The sequence below is a fragment of the Pleurodeles waltl genome, chromosome 10 (genome assembly GCF_031143425.1).
Source record: "Pleurodeles waltl isolate 20211129_DDA chromosome 10, aPleWal1.hap1.20221129, whole genome shotgun sequence".
In the NCBI taxonomy this organism is placed as follows: domain Eukaryota; kingdom Metazoa; phylum Chordata; class Amphibia; order Caudata; family Salamandridae; genus Pleurodeles; species Pleurodeles waltl.
Genome location: NC_090449.1, coordinates 1083104516 through 1083119783, shown reverse-complemented (window position 1 = coordinate 1083119783; position 15268 = coordinate 1083104516). Strand labels below are relative to the sequence as shown.

General features: G+C 50.4%; 1 protein-coding gene across 5 annotated transcripts in view; it reads left to right on the top strand.

Annotated features, from left to right (window-relative positions):
• The window catches only part of FAM13B (family with sequence similarity 13 member B), a 387820-nt gene that overhangs the window by 93709 nt on the left and 278843 nt on the right, over nucleotides 1-15268 (top strand). For 3 of the 5 annotated variants that reach the window (XM_069212170.1, XM_069212172.1, XM_069212174.1), the window contains 3 exons: nucleotides 1041-1185; nucleotides 1731-1885; nucleotides 4648-4765. In XM_069212170.1, the coding sequence (XP_069068271.1) occupies nucleotides 1041-1185; nucleotides 1731-1885; nucleotides 4648-4765 (418 nt within the window). The remainder of the gene's footprint in view (nucleotides 1-1040; nucleotides 1186-1730; nucleotides 1886-4647; nucleotides 4766-15268) is intronic. The other 2 variants (XM_069212171.1, XM_069212173.1) reach the window with 1 other exon arrangement.

Genomic DNA, 15268 nt, shown 5'->3' with positions numbered 1-15268 from the left:
GCTTTATTAAGTGCACTGTAAGGTTATTGCTCATGCAACTTCGTTTATTCTCTTTTATAATGTACTTGTTTGTGTTTTTATTGCCTTAAGCCAAATTAAGACCTGGGACTGCATCTAGTTAATGTGCAGCAGGGCGGGCTCCACATTGAGGAGGGACATCTCGTTTATCTGCAGCAGGGCGGGCTCCACATTCAGGAGGGACATCTCGTTTATCTGCAGCAGGGCGGGCTCCACATTGAGGAGGGACATCTCGTTTATCTGCAGCAGGACGGGCTCCACATTGAGGAGGGACATCTCGTTTATCTGCAGCAGGGCGGGCTACACATTGAGGAGGGACATCTCGTTTATCTGCAGCAGGGCGGGCTCCACATTGAGGAGGGACATCTCGTTTATCTGCAGCAGGGCGGGCTCCACATTGAGGAGGGACATCTCGTTTATCTGCAGCAGGGCGGGCTACACATTGAGGAGGGACATCTCGTTTATCTGCAGCAGGGCGGGCTACACATTGAGGAGGGACATCTCGTTTATCTGCAGCAGGGCGGGCTCCACATTGAGGAGGGACATCTCGTTTATCTGCAGCAGGGCGGGCTCCACATTCAGGAGGGACATCTCGTTTATCTGCAGCAGGGCGGGCTACACATTGAGGAGGGACATCTCGTTTATCTGCAGCAGGGCGGGCTACACATTGAGGAGGGACATCTCGTTTATCTGCAGCACGGTGGGCTCCACATTGAGGAGGGACATCTCGTTTATCTGCAGCAGGGCGGGCTCCACATTGAGGAGGGACATCTCGTTTATCTGCAGCAGGGCGGGCTCCACATTCAGGAGGGACATCTCGTTTATCTGCAGCAGGGCGGGCTACACATTGAGGAGGGACATCTCGTTTATCTGCAGCACGGTGGGCTCCACATTGAGGAGGGACATCTCGTTTATCTGCAGCAGCAGGAAACAGAGAAAAGAAGAATCTCGCCGATGGCACGAGTGCCTTTGCTGTAGTTGTACATGGACGGCCAGTTGACTGTATCCTGTTTTTGTTTTAGCAGATCAGCAGAAGTGGAAGATGTTAACGAGCAGGATGCCGTCAGCAGGATAGTGGGAGGGCTTCTAGAAAGCTACTTTGAATTCTTTGAAGCTGAGGATGATGAGTTTTCATCTACTAACGATTTAAGTTCGATCACGGAACAGGTGAGAAGAGGTTTATCTTTGACTGTGTGATGCTTACATTTGTTTGCTGACCTCTGTTGGAACGAAGGCCACTTAAATAAAAAAAAAAAAAAGTGCCGTCAAGGCTTATAATTTTTTTTTCTAATCACTTTTTCCAGCATTGAACTCCACAAACAATGAAGTCCAGTTAAATTTGTGGATTACGTTTTCTGTTTCTCGTACGACCTGTCCTCTGACTAGCGAACTGCTGAAGGCATGCCGTGCTTTGACTGCCAGTAGTCTTAGCTCAGAGATGAAGCCTCATTTTGTGGTAGCTCCATCAAGAGACTTCTGTTGCTGGTAGAAGCCATCCAGTGCCAAGGTCTGCGTTTGTGTCTAGGACGTGTCTGAAGTGCAGTCAGGTGTGGTGCATGTTCACTGTGTTCTCAACCATGAGGCTATTAACCGGAGGAAGCTGCAACGAGGCTCTTTTTGGTGACATTGGGGCTGACTAATGTGGCATCGTGCACCTCTGCACCGTGTATACTTTGGAAAGACGTTGCTTTAACAATGCTGTTCCTTTCCAGATCAATGATTTGCTAGAGGAGGAAGATGACAAGCTTGAACACACTGATGAGCTTCCAGAGGACATTGTTGGCAAATCTGATGACGTGCAGGAGGTGCTGAACCAAGAAATGAATAATAGTCTTGTGGAAAGCAGCAGCATTGCCGACTCCAGCAGGTAACAGTTGGCTCCGTATTCGTCCGGAGTACGTTTGCTTAGATTCAGAGTGTTAATGTTTAGAACACTGTGTGTTATTGGTATTGAAGTAGAGCCTTCCTGGTGTTGGTATTGCAACATCACCTTTTTGGTTCTTATATTTCTGTGGGTTTGAGTCTGAAATCTTATGTCATTGCTTGTTTTGGAAGTCCAGCCTGTTGATTTTTGTTTGTGTTTAGGAGGTTGGCTCAATCCCTTCTGAGGTCTTAGTAGAGCAGTATTCTGTGTGTGGCACTGTAAGGCTCTAACGTTTGTCCTGTTCTACTTAAGTGAACAGTTGTCTGAAGCACAACTTGAGTGACTTGTTCTAAAGTGCAACTGTGGAAAAAATGCCTCTTTTAAAATCATCACCCATTTTTTTGCCGAATTTTATTGCTGTTTTTTAGCCTCTAAACTCGGATGCACATCTTGCTTTCAAGTGCTCAGCACATATGCTCTGACCCCGATGTAAAACTGGCTAATCCCCAGTTTGCACAAGTAGCTTTGCGATACATCCTTCGTATATGTTGTAGAAAATTCACCTAGAGCTTTGAAATTAAGGGCCACCTGTGCCTGCAGCACCTCTTGTTTGCCCAAACATACCAGAGCCACATGTGAGCCATGCAGTGAGACTTCACGTCCCTGTGGGCTCAGCGCTTTGGGAAATCCGTCAGATTGTATCCAGATTGCAGAGGATATTGCACAAGATCTGCAGTGGAGGGTACTGGACTACAACTAGGTCAGTGATAGACCCTCTCCATAGTCCGCCAGATTGAACAGTGGTGATGATACTTTTCTTCTGGGTTGGGAAGCCCGTCTGGGAGAGGTCAAGATCAGATGCCTCTGGTCTCCGGTGGAGGCTCAACTACACATGAATGTTGGAGTTGTGGACGATTCACTTGGCATTGAAGGCCTTCCTGGCTGCCATCAAAAGGAGACTTGTATAGATGCTCACGGGCTACAACACCACCATGTTTTTCTGCAACAAGCAGGGAACGGTGGGGTCTTGGGTCTTTGCTGATAGAGTATGCCTCTGGAAGTGGTAGGACCTCCAAGAAAGTTATCTGGTGGTCAAAAACACTGGCGAAATTGTTAAACACCAGGGCAGACAAATTTGCACCATGAATGGCAGTTGCAACCAGAGAAAGCACATGGTGTCTTCTCGGGAGTGAGGGGGGGTGGCGGGGTGGGGGAATCTTGGCTTAATCTTTTTGCTATCGCCGAGAATGCGCAATGTGAGCTTGTTTGTGCATTGATGTTCCCAAGAAGACTGTCTGAGACACATTCTGCTTTGTGAGGATGGAGGACTAGGGGTATAAACACAGTAACCATTCAGTCCACAATCACTCTGGCATATCCAGATTGTGTAGTTTGGCATCTTCAGTCTTTTGAGATAGATCAACAAAGCACTAGCACTCATCCCCAATGACTCCATCGACTCAGCCACATTCCTGGACACCTTAAAACATGCTGTTGTCATGCCCCTTTTAAAAACCGTCCACACTTCCCAACTACAGATTAATCAACTGATGCCTTTCCAAGCACATAAAGCAACCATCAGCTCCTCAGCGACACACAGTCCAGATTTAAGCCCAGGCGCAGTACAGAAACATTAATCACTGCCACAGAAGACGTGTGCATGATCCTTGACCGAGGAGACGGGCAACCCTCGTTCTCCTCGACCTCTCTGCAGCGCTTGGCACTCACACTCCATCCTCCCTAGGTGCCTGCACAAGATTGACATCCAGGGGCCGGCACTCTGCTCATTCTTAAAAAATAGAGAACAAGCTGTCAGCCTGGCACCTTACTCCTCGGGACTCACCAACTCCTCTGCGGAGTCCCCAAGCCTCACCGCTCTTAGACGCACACATTATCCCTCTGGCCAGTGTCATCCATGCACACAACATCCCCTTCTACGCAGGCGTCTTGCAACTCATACTCTCCCTTTCGGACAAGACCTCCAACACAAGAAACAAGTTCACCACATGCATGACTGAAGTCGCTGAGTGATGAAAGCCAACTCTCTCAACACTGACAAGACAAGTAGTGATCTTCGGCAAGAAAACGGGACTCCAGCTGGTGGCTGGCCGAACTCTGACCCCCACACAGAACCCAGGCCAGGAACCTCGGAATAATCAACAACAAACTGAACATGACCTCACAGGTCAATGCTGTCACTGAATTCTGCTTCCAGACCCTGACGATGCTGACTCCCTAGCAACACTAGAAAAACCAACCCTCACTCCCTAGTACCAGCAAGTTGGTCTATGGGACCATGTATGCCGGGGTCACAGTGCAACTCATTAAAAGACTACAACCCATCCAGAACTTTTAAACCCAAAACATCCTCAACATCTCACACAGAATGTACATCACACCACACTGCTCTCAGAAAGGAAGATTTTGAAAACAGAAGTGCATTCTCTTTTATGCCTGTGTTCGCAGGTAAGTCCCACTAAGCAAGAGAGGCAGCGGCTGAAGAGGTGTCACGGATGGAAATGGAGGACGAGTGAAACTCGCAGGCCAAGCTAAACAAACCCCCCATGCATTTTAAGCATTTTAATATATTTCTGTGCATGTATTTCATTGTTTGAATTGCAAGAGCATGACCGAAAACTAGACCTCTATCTCAGGATAGTTCTGCTCCCGCCCCGTGTCTCATCAAAGGGTGTAATCTGCACCAAAGCCTTTGCATACTACGTTATTCTTTCACTTTGTTGTGATTTGTTGATTTTGTTTTCTAGGGAGGCGTTCGGGGAAGGTGTCCATACTGAGCAGGACTGCACTCGGATGGTAACGTGCAGCGAAGGTGTAGAGGAGGAACCAGAGGACCCAAAGCAAGAGAACAGGAGACCACAGCAGGTAAGACCCTCACTTCATCAGTTAATGTTCCTTTCACACCTCAGGGTCTTGTGTGTTGCCTTCTATGGTACGGCCCATAGTAGGAAACAATTGTACATCTTGCTAAGACTCTGATACGCTTTCTCAAATGCTGTTATTAATTGTTCAGTAATGGGCAGATTTGTGTCTATTAACAACTAACCTGGCTCACAGCACGAAGTTATTCAACGATGGAAAGAATTGGGGGACCATGAGCTCATCAGACCTTGTTTTATGGACCTGATAATTGTCTGTGTTCATGGTGCGTGGGCTTGTTAGTGAAATTCTCTTCAATGTTCCTCCTGGTGTGCGTCCTTTCCAGAGGATTCTACCCTGAAGCATGTTCTGCCCTGCCCCGTTGGACTGTCCTGAAGTGTGTTCTCAGGATTCTGTCCTGATGAGTGTCCTTTCAAGTGTCTCCTATCCTCCTCTCCATTCCCACAGGATCCTTTGCTGAAGTGTTATTCCCCCTGATGTTTCTGTCATGAGGTGTCTCCACCACCTCATTGTATTGTGTCCTGAAGTGTGCCATCCCTGTCTTCCCTCCACTGAAGGATTCTGCCCCGCGATGTGTCCCTCACCCAGAAGGTTCTGTCCTGCGGTGTCCCCTTATTCATTTGTCCTGAGGTGTCTAGCCCCCAAAAGGATTCTATCCTGTGGTGTTAACCACGCCCTGTGCCTCCTAACCACCCAGATGTTTGTCATGTGCTATATGCCCCTGAAGTCTCTCCTGAGGGTCCTGGGCCCACCCCAACCCCCTTCCTCTGCCAGAGTACTCCCCCGTGGGGTGACTCGCCCAAGATAATTTTGTCCTGTTCCTGGGGGATGGTAGCAGTAGGTGAGCACTCAGTAGTCTGTTTGGGAATAGCACTGGTGCCCTGTAGTGGTCCTAGGTAGTATTTACCATGAGGCAGGTGTTAGCAGTTGGTGAACGGTCTATTTGAAAGTGGTGCTGGCCTCCTGGGGTGGTCCTAGTGTCTAACGTGCTACAGTCCTTCCTACTAGAGGTGGGTGCTATGCCCTGATGAAATCATGATTGGACAGTGAGAGGTCATCTTTCCATCCACAACCTTGCTTCAATACTATTGGGTGACAACGCTGTAGCTGGGAAAACTCAGGTGTTCGTAGCGTGTATACAAACTGCTTTGACACCCTTAACTCCCCTACGACCAGAAAGAAACTAAATAAACAAATCTTATCTGAGAGCAGCCGTGTGAGAATCCCAGGGGCATCCTCAACCTGAGAATTATAATTCACTTAACAAAGAGCTCTGGTCTGTAATTAAATCTTGTGCCATGGGGATTCACGCATCAACATTGCATGGTTTTATCATAAGTTCCCTTGTAGGGCAGTTGTTTGTAGCCTCAGGCTGCACAGAGCAGCCCAATCCAGCATAGAACAAGAACATGGCTGCACACAGCAGGGCAATCCGATAAAGGGCAAGAGCATGGTTGTACACAGCAGTGCTATCTTGCATAGGGCAAGTGTGTGGCACACACCAGTGCTGTCTGGCATAGGTCAAGAGCGTGGTTACACACAGCAGCTATAGCTGGCATCGGACAAGAGCGTGAGGGAGAGGGTTGGTGTGTGGCTGTGCAGGACTGCTGAGGGACTTGTCGGTGTGTGGCTGTGCAGGACTGCTGAGGGACTTGTCGGTGTGTGGCTGTGCAGGACTGCTGAGGGACTTGTCGGTGTGTGGATGTGCAGGACTGCTGAGGGACTTGTCGGTGTGTGGCTGTGCAGGACTGCTGAGGGACTTGTTCGGTGTGTGGCTGTGCAGGACTGCTGAGGGACTTGTCGGTGTGTGGCTGTGCAGGACTGCTGAGGGACTTGTTCGGTGTGTGGCTGTGCCGGACTGCTGAGGAAGGTGTTGGTGTGTTTCTGTGCAGGAGCACTGCTGTGGCAGTTGTCTGTGTTTGGCTGTGCAGGACTGCTGAGGGAGGTGCCAGTCTGTGTGCAGGAGCACTGCTGCGGGAGGTGTCAGTGTGTGGCTATGTAGGATTGTTGAGGGGAGTGTCGGTGTGTGGCTGTGCAGGAGCACTACTGAGGGAGGTGTTGGTGTGTAGCTGTACAGGACTGCTGAGGGAGGTGTTGGTGTGTAGCTGTACAGGACTGCTGAGGGAGGTATCGGTGTGTAGCTGTGTAGGACTGCTGAGGGAGGTGTTGGTGTGGTGCTTTGCAGGACTACTGAGGGAGGTTTCGGTGTGTGTGTGTGTAGGAAGCTGGCCTGGTGTGTGGTGGACACCTATGGTGTTTGCACCTTATACCAGGTGTAAAGAAATGGCTCCCTGTTGCAGTTACCCCCCACTTTTTGCCTGATACTGATGCTGACTTGACTGAGAAGTGTGCTGGGACCCTGCTAACCAGGCCCCAGCACCAGTGTTCTTTCACCTAAAATGTACCATTGTCTCCACAATTGGCACAACCCTGGCACCCAGGTAAGTCCCTTGTAACTGGTACCCCTGGTACCAAGGGCCCTGACGCCAGGGAAGGTCTCTAAGGGCTGCAGCATGTCTTATGCCACCCTAGGGACCCCTCACTCAGCACAGACACACTGCTTGCCAGCTTGTGTGTGCTGGTGGGGAGAAAATGACTAAGTCGACATGGCACTCCCCTCAGGGTGCCATGCCAACCTCACACTGCCTGTGGCATAGGTAAGTCACCCCTCTAGCAGGCCTTACAGCCCTAAGGCAGGGTGCACTATACCACAGGTGAGGGCATATGTGCATGAGCACTATGCCCCTACAGTGTCTTAGCAAAACCTTAGACATTGTAAGTGCAGGGTAGCCATAAGAGTATATGGTCTGGGAGTCTGTCAAAAACGAACTCCACAGCTCCATAATGGCTACACTGAATACTGGGAAGTTTAGTATCAAACTTCTCAGAATAATAAACCCACACTGATGCCAGTGTTGGATTTATTAAAAAAATGCACACAGAGGGCATCTTAGAGATGCCCCCTGTATTTTACCCAATTGTTCAGTGCAGGACTGACTGGTCTCTGCCAGCCTGCTGCTGAGAGACGAGTTTCTGACCCCATGCGGTGAGAGCCTTTGTGCTCTCTGAGGACAAACAAAGCCTGCTCTGGGTGGAGGTGCTTCACACCTCCCCCCCTGCAGGAACTGTAACACCTTGCAGTGAGCTTCAAAGGCTCAAGCTTCGTGTTACAATGCCCCAGGGCACTCCAGCTAGTGGAGATGCCCGCCCCCTGGACACAGCCCCCACTTTTGGCGGCAAGTCCAGGAGAGATAATGAGAAAAACAAGGAGGAGTCAATGGCCAGTCAGGACAGCCCCTAAGGCAATCTGAGCTGAAGTGACTCTGACTTTTAGAAATCCTCCATCTTGTAGAAGGAGGATTCCCCCAATAGGAATAGGAATGTGCCCCCCTCCCCTCAGGGAGGAGGCACAAAGAGGGTGTACCCACCCTCAAGGACAGTAGCCATTGGCTACTGCCCTCCCAGACCTAAACACGCCCTTAAATTCAGTGTTTAAGGGCTCCCCTGAACCTAAGAATTTAGATTCCTGAAACTACAAGAAGAAGAGGACTGCTGAGCTGAAAAACCCCTGCAGAGGAAGAACAGAAGACACCAACTGCTTTGGCCCCAGACTTACCGGCCTGTCTCCTGCCTTCCAAAGAAACCTGCTCCAGCGACGCTTTCCAAGGGACCAGCGACCTCTAAATCCTCTGAGGACTGCCCTGTTTCAAGAAAGACAAGAAACTCCCGAGGACAGCGGCACTGCTCCAAAAGAACTGCAACTTTGTTTCAAGGAGCAGATTTAAAGACCCCTGCAACTCCCCGCAAGAAGCGTGAGACTTGCAACACTGCACCCGGCGACCCCGACTCGACTGGTGGAGAACCAACACCTCAGGGAGGACCCTCCGGCGACTCCGAGACTGTGAGTAACCAAAGTTGTCCCCCCTGGGCCCCCACAGCGACGCCTGCAGAGGGAATCCCGAGGCTCCCCCTGACCGCGACTATCTGAACTCCATTTCCCGACGGCTGGAAAAGACCCTGCACCCGCAGCCCCCAGCACCTGAAGGATCGGAACTTCTGTGCAGGAGTGACCCCCAGGAGGCCCTCTCCCTTGCCCAGGTGGTGGCTACCCCGAGGAGCCCCCCACTTGCCTGCCTGCATCGCTGAAGAGACCCCTTTGTCTCCCATAGGAAACTATTGGAAACCCGACGCGTGTTTACACACTGCACCCGGCCGCCCCCCAGCTGCTGAGGGTGTACTTTTTGTGCTGACTCGTGTCCCCCCCGGTGCCCTACAAAACCCCCACTGGTCTGCCCTCCGAAGACACGGGTACTTACCTGCTGGCAGACTGGAACCGGGGCACCCCCTTCTCTCCATTGAAGCCTATGTGTTTTGGGCTCCTCCTTGACCTTTGCACCTGACTGGCCCTGAGCTGCTGGTGTGATAACTTTGGGGTTGCTCTGAACCCTCAACGGTGGGCTACCTTGGACCCAAAACTGAAACCTGTAAGTGACTTTCTTACCTGTTAAAACTAACAATACTTTACCTCCCCCAGGAACTGTGAAAATTGCACTGTGTCCACTGTTAAAACAGCTATTTGTGTTTTATGCAAAAAGTTATATGCTACTGCAATTATTCAAAGTTCCTAAAGTACTTACCTGCAATACCTTTCAAATGAGATATTACATGTAGAATTTGAACCTGTGGTTCTTAAAATAAACTAAGAAAATATATTTTTCTATAACAAAACCTATTGGCTGGATTTGTCTCTGAGTGTGTGTTCCTCATTTATTGCCTGTGTGTATGTACGACAAATGCTTAACACTACTCCTTTGATAAGCCTACTGCTCGACCACACTACCACAAAATAGAGCATTAGTATTATCTCTTTTTGCCACTATCTTACCTCTAAGGGGAACCCTTGGACTCTGTGCATGCTATTCCTTACTTTGAAATAGCACATACAGAGCCAACTTCCTACACCAGGTCAAGGCAGCCTCCATTAGTGAATGAAGACGGTGTCTAGGAAGCCAGGGCTGTCTAGTGGTAGTTGTGGTGAGCAGCCAAGACTTAGCTAGGAGGAGTGTAAAGCAACTGCAATACCACAGCAGTCACACAGTAACATCACACCTGAATGGAACCACACAGTGTTGCAAAAATAAAGGTACTTTATTATAGTAACACTGAACTAGATTACTTATAGGCAGTCCTCCAACTGGACGTAAGTACACACTATATATACACACAGTAATTATTAGGAATTAGCATAGAGGAACAGCAAGCATTGGCAAAAATGAGTGAAAATGAGTTAGGGCCCAATGCGTGGGGCCAAACCATACACTAAAATAGTGTAATGCGAAGTGAAGTACCCCACCCAAGGATATGGAGTAGTTAGAGGGGAGGTGAGAGAACTTAGGACCCCAAGAGGTGAGTACCTAGGTGACCCCCAGCGACCAGGAGAACCGAGGTAAGTATCTGGTCTCTCCAAAGACTAATAAGAGGACTTGGAAAAAGGACGATTGCAACACCAGGACCAGTCTGATGGAATCCAACAGTGAATTATGGAAAAAGAGGTCCTGGAAAAGAAGAAGACTGTGTCCTGTTCACACAGTAGTGTCCAGACGGGGAGGAGCCACTACCCACACCTTCTGTGGATGAAGATCCGGGTCGCCAGGGGAAGAAGTTCAGCTATGGAGCCTAGGAGCTGCAGATGGGTCCTTGGAGTCTTGCAGATGATGTCCCATGCTGATCGCAGATGGTCAGGAGAGCCACCAACAAGCCTTGGCAAATACAAGTTGTAGCAAAAGAAGATTTGCAGGAAAGAAGAGGACCAGCAAGGTCCAGGGGACTCAACCCTTGAGGGGGAGTCTGGGCTGACCCTCTGCAGTCAGGCGAGCCAGCAGAAACAGACGCAGGCAACCACTGGCAGCGGGCCCAGTGAGCTGCAATGAAGCCCATTCAGCACATCTGGAGAAGAGCCCCACTGTCCTTGCAAGGATAAAGTGCTGGAAGGGGAGGCTACTTGGAGCCCGAGATACCTCGGAGCAGGAGTCGACATGCCTTGGTTGCTGCAAGAGTTGTGGTGCATAGGGGTGCTGTCCTGCGAGTAGAGGCAAGGGCTCACCACCTCCCAAGTCTGACAGCAGGTAGAGAGGACCAAGGGGGACCACTCAGACCCACCACCTGTGTTGGAGGTTCTTCCTGGAGCCGGTTGGCAGAAGATCCCAGCGGCCGGTCGTCGTTGCCCTAGGTGCCTGTGGATGCAGGGGGGTTACTCCTTAACTCCAAGGAATATTCCTTCTTGCTTCTTTCGTGCTGCTGAACTCTTGCCGAACCCAGAGGATGCACAGCATTGGAAATGTTGCAATTGCTGGAAGGAGCCAGGGAAACAGTGTTGCAAGGCGAGGTCATCTCAGAAATAGTAGGCTTGTTTGGTTCCTGAAGAGTTCTGCAGTTGTTCCGGTGACCAGGAGTAGAAGAGGTTGTTGAAAAGGAGTCCTGGTGGAGTCTTGCATGCCGAATCTGGAGATCTACCCAAAAGGGAGTCCCTAAATAGACTTGAAAGGGGCCTTGGTCACTATGCAGGGTGACCACCTATCAGAGGGGGTCACTGACGTCAGTCACCTGACCTCACCAACCAAGTGCCCCCAGGAGCCTGTGCACAACTTGTTTTCAAGATGTAAGAATAAAGTGGCCACCTGGAGGAGCTTTGGGCACCACCCAGGGGGTGGTGGACGGACAGGGGAGTGGTCACCCAGAGCACTGGGGCACCAGAGGTCCCTTATCGGCAGCAGAATGTATTATGCCGCCCATGGTGAGCTCATGCAATATGTATCTGCAGGCCTGCCATTGTAGCCTGCGCGAAAGGGTGCAGGCACCCTTTTCATTAAAGGTCACTGCACCAGGTCACTGTAAGTCACCCCTGTGGTAGGCTGTCCTAGCCCAGAGGGCAGGGTGCAAGTACCTGGATGTGAGGGCGCCTCTGCACTAAAAGAGGTGCCCCCACGAACTCCAGTTCCATTTTCCTGGACTTCGTGAGTGCAGGATGTCATTTTATGCGTGTACTGGATGTAGGTCACTACCGATGGCCTGCTACATAATAGTAACTCCGAACCTAGGCATGTTTGTATCAAATATGTCCGAATCATACCCCAATACTGTTGCCAGTATTGGAAGTATGATTCCATGCCCTCTGGGGGCTCCTTAGAGGACCCCAGCATTGCTCCTATCAGCCTTCTGGGGTTTTCCAGACAGACGAAGCTGCTGCCACCCCTCAGACAGGTTTCTGCCCTCCTGCAACTTGATCAGCTCAAGCCCAGGAAGGCAGAACTAAGGATTTCATTTGGGAGAGGGGCGTTGTAGGAAGTTGGCTCTGTATGTGCTATTTCAAAGTAAGGAATAGCATGCACAGAGTCCAAGGGTTCCCCTTAGAGGTAAAATAGTGGTAAAAATAGGTAATACTAATGCTCTATTTTGTGGTAGTGTGGTCGAGCAGTAGGCTTATCCGAGGAGTAGTGTTAAGCATTTGTTGTACATACACATAGACAATAAATGAGGTACACACACTCAGAGACAAATCCAGCCAATAGGTTTTGTTATAGAAAAATATCTTTTCTTAGTTTATTTTAAGAACCACAGGTTCAAATTTAACATGTAATATCTTGTTTGAAAGGTATTGCAGGTAAGTACATTAGGAACTTTGAATCATTTCAATTGCATGTATACTTTTCAAGTTATTGACAAATAGCTACTTTAAAAGTGGACACTTCGTGCAATTTTCACAGTTCCTGGGGGAGGTAAGTTTTTGTTAGTTTTACCAGGTAAGTAAGACACTTACAGGGTTCAGTTCTTGGTCCAAGGTAGCCCACCGTTGGGGGTTCAGAGCAACCCCAAAGTCACCACACCAGCAGCTCAGGGCCGGTCAGGTGCAGAGTTCAAAGTGGTGCCCAAAACGCATAGGCTAGAATGGAGAGAAGGGGGTGCCCCGGTTCCGGTCTGCTTGCAGGTAAGTACCCGCGTCTTCGGAGGGCAGACCAGGGGGGTTTTGTAGGGCACCGGGGGGGGACACAAGCCCACACAGAAATTTCACCCTCAGCAGCGCGGGGGCGGCCGGGTGCAGTGTAGAAACAAGCGTCGGGTTTGCAATGTTAGTCTATGAGAGATCAACGGATCTCTTCAGCGCTGCAGGCAGGCAAGGGGGGGCTTCCTCGGGGAAACCTCCACTTGGGCAAGGGAGAGGGACTCCTGGGGGTCACTTCTCCAGTGAAAGTCCGGTCCTTCAGGTCCTGGGGGCTGCGGGTGCAGGGTCTTTTCCAGGCGTCGGGACTTAGGTTTCAGAGAGTCGCGGTCAGGGGAAGCCTCGGGATTCCCTCTGCAGGCGGCGCTGTGGGGGCTCAGGGGGGACAGGTTTTGGTACTCACAGTCGTAGAGTAGTCCGGGGGTCCTCCCTGAGGTGTTGGTTCTCCACCAGCCGAGTCGGGGTCGCCGGGTGCAGTGTTGCAAGTCTCACGCTTCTTGCGGGGAGATTGCAGGGTCTTTAAAGCTGCTCCTTGAAACAAAGTTGCAGTCTTTTTGGAGCAGGTCCGCTGTCCTCAGGAGTTTCTTGTCTTTTTCGAAGCAGGGCAGTCCTCAGAGGATTCAGAGGTCGCTGGTCCCTTGGAAGGCGTCGCTGGAGCAGAGTTCTTTGGAAGGCAGGAGACAGGCCGGTGAGTTTCTGGAGCCAAGGCAGTTGTCGTCTTCTGGTCTTCCTCTGCAGGGGTTTTCAGCTAGGCAGTCCTTCTTCTTGTAGTTTGCAGGAATCTAATTTTCTAGGGTTCAGGGTAGCCCTTAAATACTAAATTTAAGGGCGTGTTTAGGTCTGGGGGGTTAGTAGCCAATGGCTACTAGCCCTGAGGGTGGGTACACCCTCTTTGTGCCTCCTCCCAAGGGGAGGGGGTCACAATCCTAACCCTATTGGGGGAATCCTCCATCTGCAAGATGGAGGATTTCTAAAAGTTAGAGTCACTTCAGCTCAGGACACCCTAGGGGCTGTCCTGACTGGCCAGTGACTCCTCCTTGTTGCTTTCTTTGTTCCCTCCAGCCTTGCCGCCAAAAGTGGGGGCCGTGGCCGGAGGGGGCGGGCAACTCCACTAAGCTGGAGTGCCCTGCTGGGCTGTGACAAAGGGGTGAGCCTTTGAGGCTCACCGCCAGGTGTTACAGCTCCTGCCTGGGGGAGGTGTTAGCATCTCCACCCAGTGCAGGCTTTGTTACTGGCCTCAGAGTGACAAAGGCACTCTCCCCATGGGGCCAGCAACATGTCTCTAGTGTGGCAGGCTGCTGGAACTAGTCAGCCTACACAGACAGTCGGTTAAGTTTCAGGGGGCACCTCTAAGGTGCCCTCTGGGGTGTATTTTGCAATAAAATGTACATTGGCATCAGTGTGCATTTATTGTGCTGAGAAGTTTGATACCAAACTTCCCAGTTTTCAGTGTAGCCATTATGGTGCTGTGGAGTTCGTGTTTGACAGACTCCCAGACCATATACTCTTATGGCTACCCTGCACTTACAATGTCTAAGGTTTTGTTTAGACACTGTAGGGGTACCATGCTCATGCACTGGTACCCTCACCTATGGTATAGTGCACCCTGCCTTAGGGCTGTAAGGCCTGCTAGAGGGGTGACTGACCTATACTTGCATAGGCAGTGAGAGGCTGGCATGGCACCCTGAGGGGAGTGCCATGTCGACTTACTCGTTTTGTTCTCACTAGCACACACAAGCTGGCAAGCAGTGTGTCTGTGCTGAGTGAGAGGTCTCCAGGGTGGCATAAGACATGCTGCAGCCCTTAGAGACCTTCCTTGGCATCAGGGCCCTTGGTACTAGAAGTACCAGTTACAAGGGACTTATCTGGATGCCAGGGTCTGCCAATTGTGGATACAAAAGTACAGGTTAGGGAAAGAACACTGGTGCTGGGGCCTGGTTAGCAGGCCTCAGCACACTTTCAATTGTAAACATAGCATCAGCAAAGGCAAAAAGTCAGGGGGCAACCATGCCAAGGAGCCATTTCCTTACACAACCCCCCCCCCCAAACGAAAGAGGATGAGACTAACCTTTCCCAAGAGAGTCTTCATTTTCTAAGTGGAAGAACCTGGAAAGGCCATCTGCATTGGCATGGGCAGTCCCAGGTCTGTGTTCCACTATAAAGTCCATTCCCTGTAGGGAGATGGACCACCTCAACAGTTTAGGATTTTCACCTTTCATTTGCATCAGCCATTTGAGAGGTCTGTGGTCAGTTTGAACTAGGAAGTGAGTCCCAAAGAGGTATGGTCTCAGCTTCTTCAGGGACCAAACCACAGCAAAGGCCTCCCTCTCAATGGCACTCCAACGCTGCTCCCTGGGGAGTAACCTCCTGCTAATGAAAGCAACAGGCTGGTCAAGGCCATCATCATTTGTTTGGGACAAAACTGCCCCTATCCCATGTTCAGAGGCATCTGTCTGCACAATGAACTGCTTAGAATAATCTGGAGCTTTTAG